At 44.5% G+C, this 18546-nt stretch overlaps 1 protein-coding gene across 3 annotated transcripts in view; it reads left to right on the top strand.

Moving 5' to 3' along the window:
* Positions 1 to 18546, top strand: part of pkd1a (polycystic kidney disease 1a) — a 239949-nt gene that overhangs the window by 65009 nt on the left and 156394 nt on the right. For all 3 annotated transcript variants that reach the window (XM_052020991.1, XM_052020990.1, XM_052020989.1), the window contains 2 exons: positions 13989 to 14060; positions 18297 to 18368. In XM_052020991.1, the coding sequence (XP_051876951.1) occupies positions 13989 to 14060; positions 18297 to 18368 (144 nt within the window). The remainder of the gene's footprint in view (positions 1 to 13988; positions 14061 to 18296; positions 18369 to 18546) is intronic.

Genomic DNA, 18546 nt, shown 5'->3' with positions numbered 1-18546 from the left:
AGCATTGAACTCTGATGTAGTAGCATTGAACTCCGCTTTCAAACTTCACTGGGAGTGAATTAGCACAGAGTTTGCTCTCTATGCAGACAGTAGTGGACTCAGCCCAATTCATCGCAGGCACATCCCTCCCCACCATCGAAAGTATCTACTTGAGGCACTGCCTCAAGAAGGCAGTATCTATCCAGGCCACCATCCGGGCTGTGCCAACTTCTCGCAGCTACCGTCAGACAGGAGATACAGAAGCCTGAAGTCCCACACCACCAGGTTCAAGAACAGCTACTTCCCTTCAACTATTTGGTTCTTGAACCAAACTGCACAACCCTAATCACTACCTCAGTATAGCAACACTATGACCACTTTGCACTACAATGGACTTTCCTAACTTCTCCGTGGATTGTCACCTTGTCGTGGTGGAGAAGCTTGTGTGGTCCTGAGATACCGAGAGCAATGCAGTCTGGAGCTATGCTCCTGGTAGGGTCACCCATGGCGGTAAGGTCGATGGTGAGGTCCCTGACAAAGAACAATCCAACCAAGACCTCAATGGTGGAACAGGCGGATGAAGTTATTTCAAACTCAATGGCTGTGAAGGCGGTTGAAGGCTGCAACAAATCCATCAGGTCCAATCGTCGTGGTTTCCATGCCATTGGAATCAGTTGCTTGATTTGTGAAGTATCGTGTGCTTTTTGTAGTGCAACATCAAGTACACGTTAAACAAATACACGCACAGGCGTCTTCGCACTGTGGGCGAATTCTCAAGTCTTTCAGCGATCGGGGGAGGGCGACGGGAGCAGGCAATGTGATGGCTGGAAGCTCCTAGTCCACTTGAGAGCCCATAAATAGATCAATGGAACGAAGACCATCATCCTCAACCTCGAGGGATAACCACGACGACTACGAATTGTGTCCTTTCTTGAATCATTTTGTATAATTTATGTTTAATTCATATTTTTCTTATGAATGTTGTATCTCTAATGCTATGTGCCTGTGATGCTGCTGCAAGTAAGTTTTTCATTGTACCTGTGCGCACATGGACTTGTGCACATGACAAGGAACTTGACTCTGACTTGAGCATATGAATTAGGACTGGAGTAGACCACTCAGCCTCTCAAGCCTGCTCCACCATTGCAACATCAGCTGAACATTCCCAACCATCCCTGTCATCTGTCACCTCCTTGTTAGTCAAGAATCTACCCACCATTGTCTTAAAATTATTCAAAGACTGCCTTCGCCAGCTTTCGAGGAAGAGAGTTCCAAAGACTCCAAGCCCTCTGAAGGAGAAAATTCCATCTTAAGTAGGCAACCATTTACTTTTAAGCGGTGACCCCTAATAGGGAGACAGGCTCCAATTATGAGCAAAGGCTCAGTTATTTGAACAAGGTACTGATGGGGATTTTGCTCAGTGAGGAAAACCGAGAAATGCAGGGAGCAGGGTAAGAGGCGAAGCAGAGTGCAATGTTACAAAGACAAATCCGTTCAAAGATGCCACAATGGACTTTGTTTCGTTTTGTTCTTGAGCAAATTGTGAGGGACTCAGAAATGGAAAGGTAGAGTCTGCATTAATATAATGTCAGTCAGAACAGGCATTGCAATTTGAGTGTGGCCCCTCTTGTACTGCAAGAAACACAGCAGCCAGCTGGCACACAGTAAGCTCCCACGAACAGTAATGTAACAGTCACTGGATAAGCTGCATTCTGTAGTATTGGCTGAGGGTTAACTGTAGATCACAGAGTTCTCCCCAGGCTCAAGGGATCCTTTCCATCTAAGAGGACAGACAGAACCTTAATACAATGTCTCATTCAAAGGACAGGGAATTGTTCACTGATGTATGTCCTGAACATGCACCACAGTGAGGTGTGTGCTTAGTCTGTTCTGATGCGTTTTGAAAGCAATGTTGAACACCAAGAAGTCTTGCATTTGGTGCCTACAGCTGAGGTCAATTTTGTAGCCCAATTTCCCGGCCAGTGCAGGGAGCATCGACCTGGATTATGTTTTCAAGTGGAGCTTGAACTCACATCTGTCTGAGCTGGTGGGATGAGAGGAGTATCTGCCGAGACACTGCAGACATCAGTAGACGGAGAGCATAGAAACAAGCCCACCAAGTCCTTGCCGACCATCAACCACCCATTCACACTCATATTATACTCATCCCATTTTATTCTCCCCACATTCTCATCAACTCCCCCCACATTCTACTTCTCACACACGCACGAGGGACGATCTACAATGGCCAATTAACCTACCAACCCTCACGTCTTTGGGACGTGGAAGAAAACTGGAGCACCCGGAGGAAACCCAAGCAATCACAGGGAGAACGTGCAAACTCCGCACAGGCAGCGCCTGAAGTCACGTTTCTGACGCTGCGAGGCAGCAGCTTCACTAACTTCACCACCGTACCACCCACAAAGTAGCCATTTATTACAGATCTTATCTGACGTACTAAGCCACAGCAGAGGTGTAACCTGAGCGAAGGCAGGGGAAAATAAATGTAGAACTCTGAACACATGAGGGGGAGGAAGAAGGGATGAGGTTAGCTGTATTCAATAACTGAAAGACAGCACATTGCAATGACCCTCCTGGCTGGATTCTATCAATGACATTGTGTATATATATTATACCAAAGAGGTTTAAATCTTGGCAATGTGTTCCTCTTTTCCCTTCGATTTTCACAATCTTTGGACAGAACCCATGGAAATGGATTGAAAAAAGGGATGACCTAATTTCTGGCAGCCTTCGAGCCTCATATTTTCTGTGATTTCACCAGCCAGCGCCTCACCTATTGGCTCACACATTCAATTAAAAACAAGCGCAGTGTATTTTACATCTCGGGCAAGAAAAGGACATTAATATCCAGGAGAGAACCGCAGCCAGCCAGAACATAAAGGAAGCCGGGAATTCAACAGTGCAGCCTCTCTGCAATAACCCCTCTGGGGGCAATCCAGAGTCTGGGATATTGTTGCAGGTGGGGAGCTGATGGAGGCCAGTTCCTAAGCTTTGTACCAGATGTGGAAAAGCAGCACAGCTGGATCCTGGGAAGTATCTCTCAGCTACTTTATTTCAAGGAAGAATTAGGAAGGTCAACAGTGACTGGCATCTGTACCTAGGAGCAAAGGCTGAATCTGGAAGCTATAGGATTTTAAGTACACTTAAATGTATTTGGAGAAAGTATTAAATACTTTGTAGGCCAAGAGTTCAAACGCAATGGACAGAGGACCTATGGTCTTGGGGCTTGTGTGATGAGAGTTTCCTGAAAATCTGGAGTGTCAGCGGTTGGGGGGGGGTGACCATATAAAATTATGAGAGGTATAGACATGGTACATGGTCAGAGCTTTTTTCCCAGGGTGGAAACGTCAAATGCAAGAGGACATGGCTTTAAGGTGAGGGGGGAGGGGGACGTTTAAAGGAGATTTACGAGGCAAATTTTTTTACGGAGAGTGGTGGGTGCCTGGAAGGCACAGCCAGAGGAGGTGGTGGAAGCAGATACAACAGCAATGTTTAAGAGGCATTTAGACAGGCAGATGAACAGGCAGGGAATGCAGGGGTACGGACCATGTGCAGGCAGATGGGATTCGTTCGGATTGGCACGGACACCGTGGGCCAAAGGGCCTGTTGAGTGCTGTACTGTACCATGTTCAACAAACTGCAGATGCTGGAAATCCGAAGTGAAATCAGAAAGTACCGGAAACATGCAGCAGGTCAGGCAGCATCTGTGGATAGAGAAACAGATAACATTTCAAGTCTGGGACCATTCTGATAAAGCATCCCTGGAAGGTTCTCCTGACCCCTTCTAGCAGACTCCATTCCTGATCTTGCATTGCTTAGTTTTACAAAAGGCCCCATAGTTTTGGAACAATGGGAGCAAGAAGAGATGTCCGTTTCATGATGGGCAGCACAGTGGTGCAGCTACCTCACAACACCAGTGACCTGGGATCAATCCTGACCTTGGCTCCTGTCTGTGTGGAGTTTGCACGTTCTCCCTGTGACTGCCTGGGTTTCCTCTGGAAGGGCTCTGGTTTCCTCCCATATTCCAAAGACATCTGGGTTGGTAGGTTAATTTGCCAATGTAAATTGTCCCTCGTGTTTACGTGAATGGTAGATTCAGGAGGGAGTTGATGAGAATGTGGGAAGAATAAAAAAAAATATGGATTAATGTCAGATGAGTGTAAATGGGTATTTAATAGTTGGTAAATTGGTTTATTATTGTCACATGTACTGAGGTACAGCGAAAAACTTTGTTTTACGTGCCATCCATACAGATCATTTCACCACATCAGTGCATTGATGCAGTACAAGGGAAAAGCAATAACAGAATGCAGAATAAAGTGTTACAGTTACAGAGAAAGTGCAATGCAGGCAGACAATAAGGTGCAAGGCCATAACGAGGTAGATTGTGAGGTCAAGAGTCCATTTTATCGTACCGTTTAATAGTCTTATAACAGCAGGAGAGAAGCTGACCTTGAGCCTGGTGGTATGTGCTTTCAGGCTTTTGTATCTTCTGTCCGAAGGGAGGGAGGAGAAGAGAGAATGTCCAGGGTGGGTGGGGTCTGTTTATGCTGGCTGCTTTACAGAGGAAGCGAGAAGTGTAGACAGAGTCCATGGAGGGGAGGCTGGTTTCTGTGATGCGCTGGGCTGTGCCCACAGCTCCCTGCAGTTTCTTGTGGTCATGGCCAGAGCAGTTGTCACACCAAGCCGTGATGCATCCGGATAGGATGCTTTCTGTGGTCCATCAATAAAAATAGTAAGAGGCCATCTGTGTCTCAGTGGTAGTTCTCTCCTCCCTTGGTCACAAGCTTGTGCATTCGAGTCCTGTTTGAGACCTGTTAACCCATTCAAGGCTGACGTTGCCAATGCGGCGCTGAGGACGTGCTGCACTGTCGGAGTTGCCATCTTTAAGATGAACGTACATGAAAACAATAAAATAGGAGTAGGCCATTCAGCTCCTCAAGCCAGCCCCGTCATTCAATCTGATCACGGTTGGTCTGCCCCAGGCCTCACTTCCTCTTCAATATCTCTCAATTCCCTGATCTATCAAAAAAAAGTATCTACCTCCTCTTTATGTACCTCCAGTGAACTAGCCTCCACAACCCTCTGAGACAGAGAATTCCAGAGATTCGCCACCCTCCGTGAGAAGAAGTCCCTGTGCCCCTCAGTTTTAAATAGTGAGAAGAGACATCCGTCGGGAGAATGCATTGCAGTTACTTGCCCAGTAAACTCCAACGCCACCTCGCACACCCGTGTCCACTAACACCTGGAAGGACAAGGGTAGCAAGCAAATGGGAACACCACCACCATGGAAATATGTTGCTGTTCATCATCATTTGGTCTAGATCCTGGAACTCTCTACCCAACGGCACTGTGGGAGCACCTTCACCAGAAGGACTGCAGCGGTTCAATGTTGGTGGCTCACCACCAGCTTTACAAAGGGTAATTGGGGGATGGTAATGGATCCTGGCCTTGCCAGCAAGGCCCAGGTCCTGGAAATAAATTAATCAATCCTCCAACTGTTGTGTTGGGATTCAAACTCAATAGTTCAGTTTAATTGTTTCTGGTAACTTAAACACCAGGTTTCCACATTCAATGTGACAGTCTTTACTCCATTGTCTGTAAACACAGAACATAAAACAGAACAGCACAGTACGGGCCCTTCGGCTCAAGAGAGCTCGACAACATCGAAGTCAAAACAGCCCCCATTCACCACCCCAGCATTACCAACACACCATGTCTGCGGTGTTGTGCCGACCTATATAAACACCTGGACCACGATCAATCTAACCCTTCCCTCCTACACAGCCCATAACCCTCCACTTTTCTTACATCCCTATGCCAATCTAAGAGTCTTTTAAATGTCCCTTTTGTATCAGCCTCTACCACCACCCCCGGCAGTGTGTTCCAGGCACCCACCACTCTGTGTAAAAAACCTACCCCTGGCATCTCCCCTAAACTTTCCTACTCTGACCTTAAACAGATGTCCTCCGGTATTGGCCATTGCCGCCCTGGGGAAAAGGTACTGGCGGTCCACTCTGTCTATGCCCCTCATAATCTTATACACCTCTATCAAGTCGCCTCTCATCCTGCGTCACTCCAAAGAGAAAAGCCCTAGCTCGCTCAACCTATCCTCATCAGACATGTTCTCTAATCCAGGCAGCATCCTGGTAAATCTCCTCTGCACCCTCTCTAAAGCTTCCACATCCTTCCTATAATGAGGTGACCAGAACTGAACACAATACTCCGCAAGTGTGGTCTAACCAGAGTTTTATAGAGCTGCAACTTAAACTTAATCCCCCGACCAATGAAGGCCAGCACACCATATGCCTTCTTAACCACTCTATCAACTTACGCGGCATCTTTGAGGGATCTATGGACTTGGACCCCAAGATCCCTCTGTTCCTCCACACTGCTCAGAATCCTGACGTTAACCTTGTCCTCTGCCTTGTTAAGTATTTAAGGACATAGTTGTAGAGTCATACAGTACAGAAACGGACCCTTTGGCCCACTGAGTCTATGCCAACCTCCCCTCCATGGACTCTGTCTACACTTCTCACTGCTTCAGGAAAGCAGCCAGCGTAATCAAAGACCCCTCCCACCCCAGACATTCTCCCTTCTCCTCCCTCCCATCGGGCCGGAGAAGAAACTTGACCCGAAATGTTGACTGTCCATTATCCTCCATAGATGCTGCCTGACCCGCTGAGTTCCTCCAGCATTTTGTGTGCTTGTTTCTCTCCCTGACCCGTTGAGCCTTTCCAGTATTCTCTTCATTTACTCATTGTTATTTTCGGTTGGGGTTGGTGAAATTCAGGTGGAGGATCACGTGTGTGTCTGGGATGAAGAAGGCAGAAGGGGTTTCATTTAGCAGTTGTTGTAAAGGAGATCTTCCTATCAATAATTCACACACTGTCCATCTGCATGCTACAGCTTTGATCCAGTGTGTAAACTTATCAGATGTCAATTAACCGGTCAGATTAGTTAGTAGGAGCCAGGACATTTACTTTGTATCCAGGCAACACAACAAGTTTGGGAGAGGTACAACACTCATGTGGGCAACTACCACATAAAAGTAAACACACAACACAATTGATCATCTCTCAAGTAAATATTCCCAGTTGGATATTGAGACATGGAGTTGGGAATGGGTGCCAGATGTTGGGAATGGGTGCCAGATGTTGGGAATGGGTGCCAGATGTTGGGTATGGGAGCTTCTGAACCAGCTCGTTTGGTTTCAGCTGAATCACAAATTTTTACAAAACAAGAACTTTCATTTACCTAGTGCAAAAAAAAACAAACTTGCTGGAGGAACTCAGCGGGTCAGGCAGCATCTACGGAGGCCAAGGGATGGTCGACGTTTCGGGCTGAGGTTCTGCATCTGAATTGAAATGTCGGCCAGACCTTTGCCTCCACAGATGCTGCCTGACCTGCTGAGTTCTTCCAACAGTTTGTTTTTTGCTCCAGATTCCAGCATCTGCAGTCTCCATCTTGCATTTATATAGCCCCTTTAACTCATGGAAACATCCTAAGTTGCTTTGCAGGGACATTAAGAACTAAACTCAGCTGAACTACTTAAGAAGATATTGGAGCATATGACCAGAGAGGGTAATCCAGAGATTGGGTGGGTTTGGGGTGGACTTGGTGCATTACTACAGTGCATTTTGCAAAGGGCACACACTGCAGACATGGTGTGCCAGTAATTTTGGGGTGGTGCATAGGGGCTGTTTTCTCTTCAATGTTGTTGAGCTCTCTTGAGAGTTGTAAATTAGTAAATTGGTTTATTATTGTCATATGTACTGTGAGAAACTTTGTTTTGCATGCCATCCATACAGATCATTTCATCACATCAGTGCATTGAGATAGTACAAGGGAAAACAATAACAGAATGCAGAATAAAGTGTTACAGTTACAGAGAAAGTGCAGTCCAGGCAGACAATAAGGTGCAAGGCCATAACGAGATAGATTGTGATCTCAAGAGTCCATTTTATCATAGTAGGAGACAGTTCAGTAGTCTTAAAACAGCGGGATAGAAGCTGTCCTTGAGCCTGGTGGTACGTGCTTTCAGGCTTTTGTATCTTCTGCCTGATGGGAGGGGGGAGAAGAGAGAATGTCCGGGACTGGTGGGGTCTTTGATTATGTTGGCTGCTTTATTGAGACAGCGAGAAGTGTAGACAGAGTCCGTGGAGGGGAGGCTGGTTTCTGTGATGCGCTGCATCATTTCTGTGATGTGTTAGCGCCACACTCATCCAGGCAGCTGGAGGGAATTCCATCACAATCCTGACTTTTGCCTTGCAGATAGCGGAAAGGTTTTAGGAAATCACACAGCATGGGATACTTAGCCTCTGACTGCTCTTGCGGCTATTGCAGTTATGTGGTTGCTACAGTCCAATAGGAAGGATATCATTAAGCTAGAAAGGATGCAGAAAAGATTCACAAAAATGTGCCCAGCACTGGAGGGCTTGAGCTGTAAGATGGGGCTGGGACTGGATACGACTGGACTTTTTCCCTGGAGAGTGGGAGACTGAGGGCAACCTTATAGAGGTTGATAAAATCATGAGGGGCTTAGATAAGGTGGATGGTCACAGACTTTTTCCCAGGGGAAGGGAGTCTCAAGCTGGAGGCTTTAAGGTGAGAGGGGAAAGATTTGAAGGGAACCTGAGGGTCAGTTTTTCCACACAGAGGGCAGTGGGTATATGGAACGAACTGCCAGAGGAGGTGGTAGAGGTGGGTACAATTATAACATTTAAAGGACATTTGGACAGGATCATGGCTAGGAAACGTTTAGAGGGATATGGGCCAAACATGGGCAGATGGGACTAGCTCAGGTGGGAAACTCGGTTGGCATGGACGAGTTGGGCCAAGAGGCCTGTTTCCATGCTGTATAACTCTATGACTCTGATATCATTTTCAATGCAGTTTGTGGGATCTCACTGTGTACAGAAATGGCTGCCCCATCTGTTGCACATCAGTTGCTGGGCTACCAAAATAATACACCAGATTGCCCATGGAGCATTGTTGAGATGGTACGAGAGATCTTGTGAAGGTATAAATTGTTAGATCTTTGTCAACTACTGAATGCCTGAATTATCACAGGGGCTCAGATTAGTCATCATGAGTTGAAGTCAGTTAATGGTACATTTGGTCCTACATCACAACAGTTCTTTGAGGTTAGACATAAATCCTGGCTCGGAATCGAAGCTGATGGGAAATTGACTGCTTTGATAGACAGACTTTGCTCGATACAGGCCTGGGTTTGTCCCTCTCTCTTTCCACCTTCTAAAGTTCTAAAACAAAATTTGAGGACGGTGCCAAGTCTTCAGATCAGTGAACCAGATAATTTTCCTATTTCAGACTTGGTTGGAGTTGATTTGAAGTCAGAACTGTTTTCATCCTTAATATCAGGCAGTAAGGTATGAAGTTAAAAATCTTAACTCCTATGTTTCCATAACGATTGATGTCAAAAAAGAAACAAAGCCTCATTGCTTAGTTCCCTGTGTGCTGCCCACTTAAATAATGAGGAGCTCAACTGTGGAGGTTATACATTTATTTATCTGGTAGTGTTCACAATTTGTTCCAATGTCACCGTCATAATGAAGCCTGTACTTTTTTATTTGTTATTTTATTGTTTTATTTATGTTGAAATATTTGCTTAACCAATGAAATAAGGAACTTGTTAATTCAGTGGCTTGTGTTCTACATCAATAACTTGGTACAACTTTGGTTCATATGCCAATGGAGCAACTGTAAAGTAAATAAGGCCAGAAATCCCTGGATTATAGCTTTGTAGAAGCTTAACTCTGTTCAACCATTGATTTTAGCACATTGGCTATGGGACAGTTGTTCACATTTTATCTCAGAGTCAGAGGCAAGGGTTGTAGTTTGGTCCCCACTCCAGAGATTGGGAAGATGAAGTCTATTGGTATTATTATTGTCACACGTACTGAGATATAGTGAAAAGTTTAGTTTTGTAAGTGATCCATACAGATCATTTCAAAACATAAGTACTTTGAGGTAGTACGAGAGAAAAAGCAATAACAGAATGCAGAATATAATGTTATGGTTACACTCACAGAGAAAGTGCAGTGCAGGTAGAAAATTTGTCCACCAGGCCGTAGTTTGGGTGGCCTCTTTTTGCAGGTTAAACCTTGATGTCCAAGACAATGATACAGCTGATGCCAACAATTGCTGTCAGCAACACTCACACTTTGAATAATAAAGATCCATGGATTTATTTTGTGTAAACCCAATCTTCACTTCACACACTAGTCAGCTGAAGTCTTGGTAATAGAGCAGTATAATTGGAAATGACAACCAAGGTCTAATCAAACTTTGGTCATCATGGTGGGTTGTTGTCTCCTGATGTAACCATTCAGATGACATGTCACAACATTTGGAATGTATCACTGATCTCATTGTTTGATTGGGCACATCCCTCCCCACCATCGAAAGTATCTACTTGAGGCCATGCCATCTTCTCACAGCTACCATTGGGCAGGAGGTACAGAAGCCTGAAGTCCCACACCACCAGGTTCAAGAACAGCTACTTCCCTTCAACCATTCAGTTCTTGAACCAACCAGCACAACCCTAATCACTACCTCAGTATAGCAACGCTTATGACCACTTTGCACTACAATGGACTTTTTTTTTGTTCTAGTTGTATTCTTTCTTGAATAATTTTGTACAGTTTATGTTTAATTTATGTTTTTCTTGTGAACATTGTATCTCTAATGCTATGTGTCTGTGATGCTGCTGCAAGTAAGCTTTTCATTGCACCTGTGCACACATGGACTTGTGCATGTGACAATAAACTCGACTTTGACTTGACTTTATTTGATATTGCTCACAGCATTTCTGTCTGACCAGGCAACAGGGTGTAACTACCAGTGACGGGCTATCGCTCTTCAGCCTTTGATTAAAAGAGAAAGGCTATATCATGTTATTTACTTTCCTGTGAAGATGCTCCCATGAGGAGAGATTGGTTATGTTGGGGTTGTTTCTTTGGAGCAGATTGTGAGATTTAATTGAGGAATATAAAATGATGAGAGGTTTGGACAGGGTGGATAATGAAGACTATTTCTTCATTTCAGAATAATGGATTAGAGAGGAATTAAGGACAAGGTAATTCACTGTAGAATGAGGAGGACCCAGAACACATTGGTTATGAAGCCAGAAACCTTCACCGCATTGAAAAATCACCTTAACTGACAGGGACTATGGGCAGAGAGCTGGGAAGGGAGATGGGACTAGATACCAACATGGACATGTCTCTCCTTCTTCGCTGTATGTTTCCAAAAAGTGTGGCAATTGTTGTAATGTGGGAAACACAGCAGGTTTTACAAGCAGTGGTGTTATAACTCACCAATCTGTTTTAGTGATATCAACCAAGTAACATAGTTATAAGACTCTTGAGTGGATCTCCTGTACGATAAAGATGAAGTCTTGATCTCTCAGTCTACCTCGTCATGGCCCTTGCACCTTATCTGTCTACCTGCACTGCACTTTCTCTGTAACTGTAGCACTATATTCTGTATTCTGTCACTGCTTTTCCCTTTCTACTACCTCGATGTACTTATGTTTGGAATCATCTGTCTGGGAGGCATGCAAAACAAAGATTTTCACTGTATCTCGGTGCATGTGACAATAATAAACTAATTACCAATTGACCAGTTCATGGTGAAAGTTGGCAAAAGATAATTAACCTGAAATGTTAACACCTTATTGCTCCACAGATGTAACTTGGTGTGGTGTTTGCAGGTTTTATTACAAGAGAAGGTACCTCTGTTCTTTGTCAAAATTCTACCATTGATCTTTTACCCCAAAGGACAGAGAGGGTCTTGGATTAGCAATGCAGCATACCTTCAATAGGGGAACTTGACCTCATGACCTCCTCATGGTGAGGCATACCACATCTCCCAAATCCACTTTGATACAGCTGATGTGCCAGCGTTTGAACATGTTGTTATCCCAACCATTACATGTCTGCTTAGTATCCTCTTGTGTTGTCGTTTAACCAAAGTCAACAAGTGCAAAGAAAGGAGAACCCCCCTTGAAGTTTGCTGCAATGGTTGCATGGGAGATGGCTGAAATGGTGCCCACAAGAGGACATAGGTTTAAGGTGCTGGGGAGTAGGTATAGAGGAGATGTCAGGGGTAAGTTTTTTACTCAGAGAGTGGTGAGTGCATGGAATGGGCTGCTGGCAACGGTGGTGGAGGTGGATACGATAGGGTCTTTTAAGAGACTGTTGGATAGGTACATGGAGCTGAGAAAAATAGAGGGCTATGGGTAAGCCTAGTAATTTCTAGGGTAGGGACATGTTCGGCACAGCTTTGTGGGCCGAAGGGCCTGAATTGTGCTGTAGTTTTTCTATGTTTCTATGTGTCTATGTTATTGGTCCTGAAAACAACTTCATGCTTCACTGACAGAACAAGCTTAGGCAACGTTTCTTCTCTCTTTGTGCTGAGTTTGAGCTACATGGTTGGTTTCTCTGTCTATGGTTGAAGGAGCACTTATTACTGTGTTGTTTTGGGTCAAGTCATTACTCTTGTAAGCATAGGTTCCACCACAGAGCAGGAGATCATATCTACTCCTGTCTCGAAAACAAACACAAGTAGAATTTGGAGATCAGCATTTAACCATTTCCCACCATGGGAAGCTTGAACATCAAAGTCTAGGCTGCTGCCCCAGGGCAGTGCTGAGGGAAGGCCACACTGCTGGAGGTGCCATCTTTGATGAGTTGTTAAACGATCAGCGATCTCAGGTGGATGCAGAAGATTCTGTAGCGCTATCTAAAAAAAAGCAGGGGAGTTATCCGTGGTCCTGGCCAATATCGATTCCCTCACGTGGTATTGGTTTATTATAGCCACGTGTACCAAGATACAGTGAAAAACTTAGTTTTGCAAGCCATCCACACAGATCATTTCAAAACATAAGTACTTTGAGGTAGTACAAGGGAAAAGCAATAACAGAATGCAGAATATAGTGTTACAGTTACAGAGAAAGTGCAGTGCAGGCAGACAATAAGGTGCAAAGGCCATGACGAGGTTGATTGTGAGGTCAAGAGTTTATCTTTAACATACAACATGTCTGTTCAAAAGTCTTATAACAGCAAGGTAGAGGCTGTCGTGGTGACTATAACCAATGACGCAGATTAACCTGTCATTGCTGTTCACCGGACGAGGCTGTATTCTTCTGTAGGTTTCCATGGCATGGATAACATTATAGCGGCTGTATGAGTTCTTGAGGTTTTTAAGAATAATAAATGCTCTGAGGCCAGAGAAGCCTCCTATATTGTACCCATAATTAAACTTTGGGAGTACTTCATTAGATGAGGGTGTGGATGGAGCTATAGAAATGCATGCCTGTCACTCACATCTTGATCAAACATCAGAGCTTGGGTTAAGGATGAGGAACAGCAACCTTGCCTGCTTTCTCCACCGCACCCACCCACCACCCCCCCCCCCCCCAACACATCTCCTCAATCCATCTCAACTTCATTTCCCTCCCACCCCGGTGAAAATAAGTTATCTCGGCATGGGATGGGGGCTTGCCCTTGGAAACGTTATTGTTGTAGGGTTTTCTCACACACTGGACAATCCTGTTGAATGACTGGGGAACCAACATCACAAGTCTGAGGATTTCACACAGGGAGTAACTTTAACCTGGTTCCATGAGCCGGATTCCCACAGGATTCGGCGGGATGCTGGTTTTTGTACCTAACTGCTATCATTCAACATTGGCTTCTTTGGAAGATGATGTTTTACAGAGTGAGGAGCCAGCTTTGCATCCAATATCATCGGCTTCTGGTTAAAATTGGCCATGTAAAGTCCCCAGAACGCTCTACGCAAAAGATGCATTTCACTGTGTGTTTCGATGTACGTGTGACTAATAAAGAGATCTTATCTTATCTTAAAACGTACAGTTCTATCCAGAAAGTTTAAACATCAGGATCACCTTGGCTTTCTGTGAATAGAATATGTATCAATGTTATCTGTTCTCTGCTCTTTTCCAGGGACCTTTCATACAATGGCATTCTCTCACTCGATGAAAACTTTTTGGACAATTTGACTTCCCTGGAGAAATTGTAAGTGAACTGTTCATTCGTGGATTTTAAGGTTGTTTGTTGGTTTCCTTCTGGGTAGCTGTTCCTCATTTAATATGGTCCGTGGGACAGTTTTGTCTTGTCTTATCTTTATCTTTATCTTATCTTCATCTTTATCTTATCTTATCTTATCTTATCTTATCTTATCTTATCTTACCAACACAATGCAATTAACAGTCTGGGTCACCTGTTACAACTAAGGGAAACATTACACATTTTGCATTTAGACCTCTATGTTCAGCAGATCCAGTAGTTTCCAAGCCAACCTCCCTCATTCATCCCAAGCACTGTTGCCCATTCCTTGACTCAAGCCAAGGTCCAGTCACCCATCACTCTTTCCCTCTGTTCAATCTGTTTCCCTCTCTCCACAGATGCTGCCTGACCTGCTGACTGTTTCCAACAATTTCTATTCTTACTTCAGGTTTCCAGCATCTGTAGTTCTTTGATTTTCACCCACTGCCTTGGTGCTTGTAGACTTAATTTCTAGGCTACTGTGCTTTGATTTTAAAATTCTCTTCCCCCTTTACAAACCCTTGCAAGTGTCCTAACACCTCCCTATCTTTGTAATTTGTCAGCCTTGATTCCTCCAAGAACTCTGCATTCTTCTACATTTGGCCTGTTGTAAATCTCTGATGTCTTCCAACTCCCCAATGCTCCTCCTGCATCATTGCAACTCTCTCTCTCTCTCTCTCTCTCTCTCTCTCTCTCCTTTTCTGTCCCTTTCTCTCTCCCTCTCCTTTTCTATATCCCTTTCTCGCTTTCTCCCTCTGCTTCCAAGACACTCCTCTTTGACCAAGTTTTTGTAAAGTTGTACAAACACCTGCTCCTTTGGTTAAATGCCCATTTTCTCCTGATTCTGTTTCTGCAGAATCTCTTGGAATAATTAAAATCGTAGAGCCACAGAGCTCCTTGCACAGAAACAAACTCTTTGGCCCAACTCATCCATGCCAACCGTAATGCCTATCTGCACTATCCTATGCCAACTATCCTATCTGCACTATCCTATGCCAACTATCCTATCTGCACTATCCTATGCCAACTCATCCATGCCAACCGTAATGCCTATCCGCACTAGTCCCATTGACCCGCATTAGTCTCATATCCCTCTAAACCTTTTCCAATCCAAATACCTGTCCAATAATTCAGGCACTCAGTAGTTGACAAAGATCTAACAATATATACCTGTAATTGTACCTGCCTCTACCACCTCTTCTGGCAGATCATTCCAAATAATCACCACCCTCTGTGTGGAAAAACTTGCCCCTCAGATCTGCAAATGTTTACTTCACAATGAACTAATAAACTGAATATTCCACACTGAAGGACTTCCTGCAGGATTCATCCCATGAAAGTAACAAAATCCCAATTCCACTGTCGGTGAAAGGCCACATTAAGTTGGGGCTGCTAACGGTTCTGTATTTTGGCAAGACTAATTCAGAGAATCACAGAATATTCACAGCAGGGGAAAAGGCCATTTGGCCCATCGAGTCCATGCCAACCCTATGGAGCAGCAATCTAGCTTGTTCAACTCCCCTGCCCTCTCCCACAACACTATAAATTCCGTCCTTACAGGTATTTATCCAGCTCCCTGTTGAACATTACAAATGAACCTTGTGTCCTCAGTGCATTCCAGACAGTAACCACTCACTGTGCAACAATTTTTTTTCCCCTCATGTCACGTTTGATCCTTTGGCCAATCACCTTCATTCCACATTGTCCAGTTCCTGACCCTTCCACCAATGAGAACTGTTTCTATTGATTCTGTCCGTACCATGATTTTAACTACCCCTATCGGATGTCCTCCCATCCTTCCCTGCTTCGAGCAGGACAATCCCAGCTTCTCCAGTCTCTCTACATAACTTAAGTCCCTCATCCTTGGAATGATTTTTGGTGACTCTTCTTCTGCACTCTCTCTAATGCTTTTACAACTTCAAAGTCAAAGTCATTTAACGTCAAATATACAAGTCCATGTGTGCACAGGTGCAATGAAAAACTTACTTGCAGCAGCATCACAGGCACATAGCATCATACACAAGAAAAATATAAATTAAACATAAATTATGCACAATTTTTATAAGAAAGAACACACCTAGAACAAAAAACACATAGTCCATTTTAGTGATCGAAGTGATCATAGTGTTGCTAAGCTGTAGTGATTGGGGTTGTGCAGGTTGGTTCAAAAACCAAATGGTTGAAGGGAAGTAGCTGTTCCTGAACCTGGGGTTGTGGGTCTTCAGGCTTCTGTACCTCCTGCCCGATGGTAGCTGTGAGAAGATGGCATGGCCCGGATGGTGGGGATCTTTGATGATAGATGTCGCCTTCTTGAGGCAGCGTCTCCTGTAGATACTTCTGATGGTTGGGAGGGATGTACTCATGATGTATTGGGCTGAGTCCACTACTCTCTGCAGCTTCTTACGTTCCTGCCCATTTGAATTGCTGTACCAGGCCATGATGCAACCAGTCAGGGTACTTTCAACAGAACCTCTGTAGAAGTTTGTTAGAGTGTTCGAAGCTGGACCAAAACTTTCCAAAAGCATGGTGCCCAGAACTAAACACAGTGCGCCAATTGTGGCCAAACCAGTGTTGATTAAAGGTTTATTATAGTTTCCTTGCTCAGGGACTCGAAAACTGCAGGGCTAGCCCATGTTTCAAATGAGGATGTGTTGTCTTATGGGGATAGGTTGAGTGAGCTCGGGCTTTTCTCTTTGGAGAGAAGGAGGATGAGAGATGACTTGATAGAGGTGTACAAGATGATAAGAGGCATAGATCGAGTGGACAGTCAGAGACTTTTTCCCAGGGGGAAAATGGCTAACATGAGGGGACATAACTTTAAGGCGATTGGAGGAAGGTATAAGGGGGATGTTGGGGTAAGTTTGTTACACAGAGTGTGGTTCCACTGCTGGCAGAGGTTGTTGGAGGCAGATACATTAGGGACATTTAAGGGACTCTTAGATAGACACATGAATGATAGAGAAATGGAGGGCTATGTGGGAGGGAAGGGTTAGGTAGATCTTAGAGCAGGACAAAATGTTGGTACAACATCGTGGGCCGAAGGGCCTGTACTGTGCTGTAATGTTCTATGTTCTATGAAAGTCTGAATCATCTAACGTCTGTGAGATTCAGGGGAGCAGGGTGAAAACCTGGCAGGTTGTCCAGCACATGGGGTGATTGGGTTGTCCACTGAGAAGCCGGAAACTAGTACAGGTAGTACCCAGGCTGGGACGGTGTTCCCTTCTTGAGAACCGTTCGTAAGCTGGAAATGAAGACAACAGCCTGTGGGAGAGAGTCACAGGAACGGTGGCGACGGGAGAGAGAGCAGGCGCGGGAAAAGCGGCCGCCAGCGGGCCTCACTGACTCCACGAGTGAGCGAATGAGTCCGCTCAGCGCTCCCGGCTCTGCTCGGCTCCACCCAGCCTCCTGATTGTTGCGGCTCGGTGGTGGTGGGGAGACCAGGCCCCATTCCCACCTGGCAGAAGATGCCTGCAGCCCGGCAGCAGCCGGCAAATCCGTCCCCATCCTTTCTGCCGGACTCCCACAAGTTCCTTCATAAGTACAGGCGTTTGTAGCCCGGGGAGGACTTGTAACCTCAAATTGATCCCTTCTGTAGAGCTAGCTATGTTTGTGGTTTAATTCAGGGACGCTCAGGTAATGAATGCAGACACTTAGGAATGTATCCTTGTTCATATTGCAATAAATAGTGGCTGTCACTGGAACTGGATTTTAGAAGTACATCAAGTGGCATTAATATAGTGTGTTTAGGGGTATGATATTTCTCAGTGTCTCATTGGTTCAAGTGCTTGAATTCTCCTCCCATCTGTGCAGATGTGTTGCCTGCTTCATCATATGGTCACGGATTGTTAAACAAGTGTCACCAAAGCCAAACAGGACAGATGTTACCTAAGAATAAGACCTCCACCGTGACGTGAAAGGATCAAGATCTTATTCTCTATATTACACTCTAAGAATTATTATTGCAACTCATTCAGTTTAACTTCTGCAGCCTCGACACACTGAAACACAATTATTGCTCTAACATTGTACATTATAGAAAACTTTTCTTTCAGGTAATATATCAGCAACTTTTATATCTCAGGAATAAATAATAGAAGATATACACTTCCTAACACATTTGTTACTAACACAGGTGAAATTCAAAGTGAATTGAAAAAAACGTAGATTATATTCTATTTAAATTAATACTCTTTTTTTGCTCCCTAGATATCTACAGGGCAATAATATTAGTATTCTTTACAAAGAAATCTTCGCTGGTAGAAGATATTTATCAGATATGTAAGTTTTCTAAATTTTTAATCTTGTGTCTGTAAAGAATTGTCTGTTCCTTATATTGAAAATACACCCGGGAGATCACACACTGTCCACTCATGGGACATCCCACTATCTGAATGTTCCCAGGATATCGTGCTATGCACCTGTATTCTTGGGGAATAACAGCTGAGGCCACATGTTT

This window comes from Pristis pectinata, chromosome 8 (genome assembly GCF_009764475.1).
Source record: "Pristis pectinata isolate sPriPec2 chromosome 8, sPriPec2.1.pri, whole genome shotgun sequence".
Classification (NCBI taxonomy): domain Eukaryota; kingdom Metazoa; phylum Chordata; class Chondrichthyes; order Rhinopristiformes; family Pristidae; genus Pristis; species Pristis pectinata.
The sequence above is the reverse complement of the archived record's forward strand: the minus strand, read 5'-3'. Positions and strand labels throughout refer to the sequence as shown.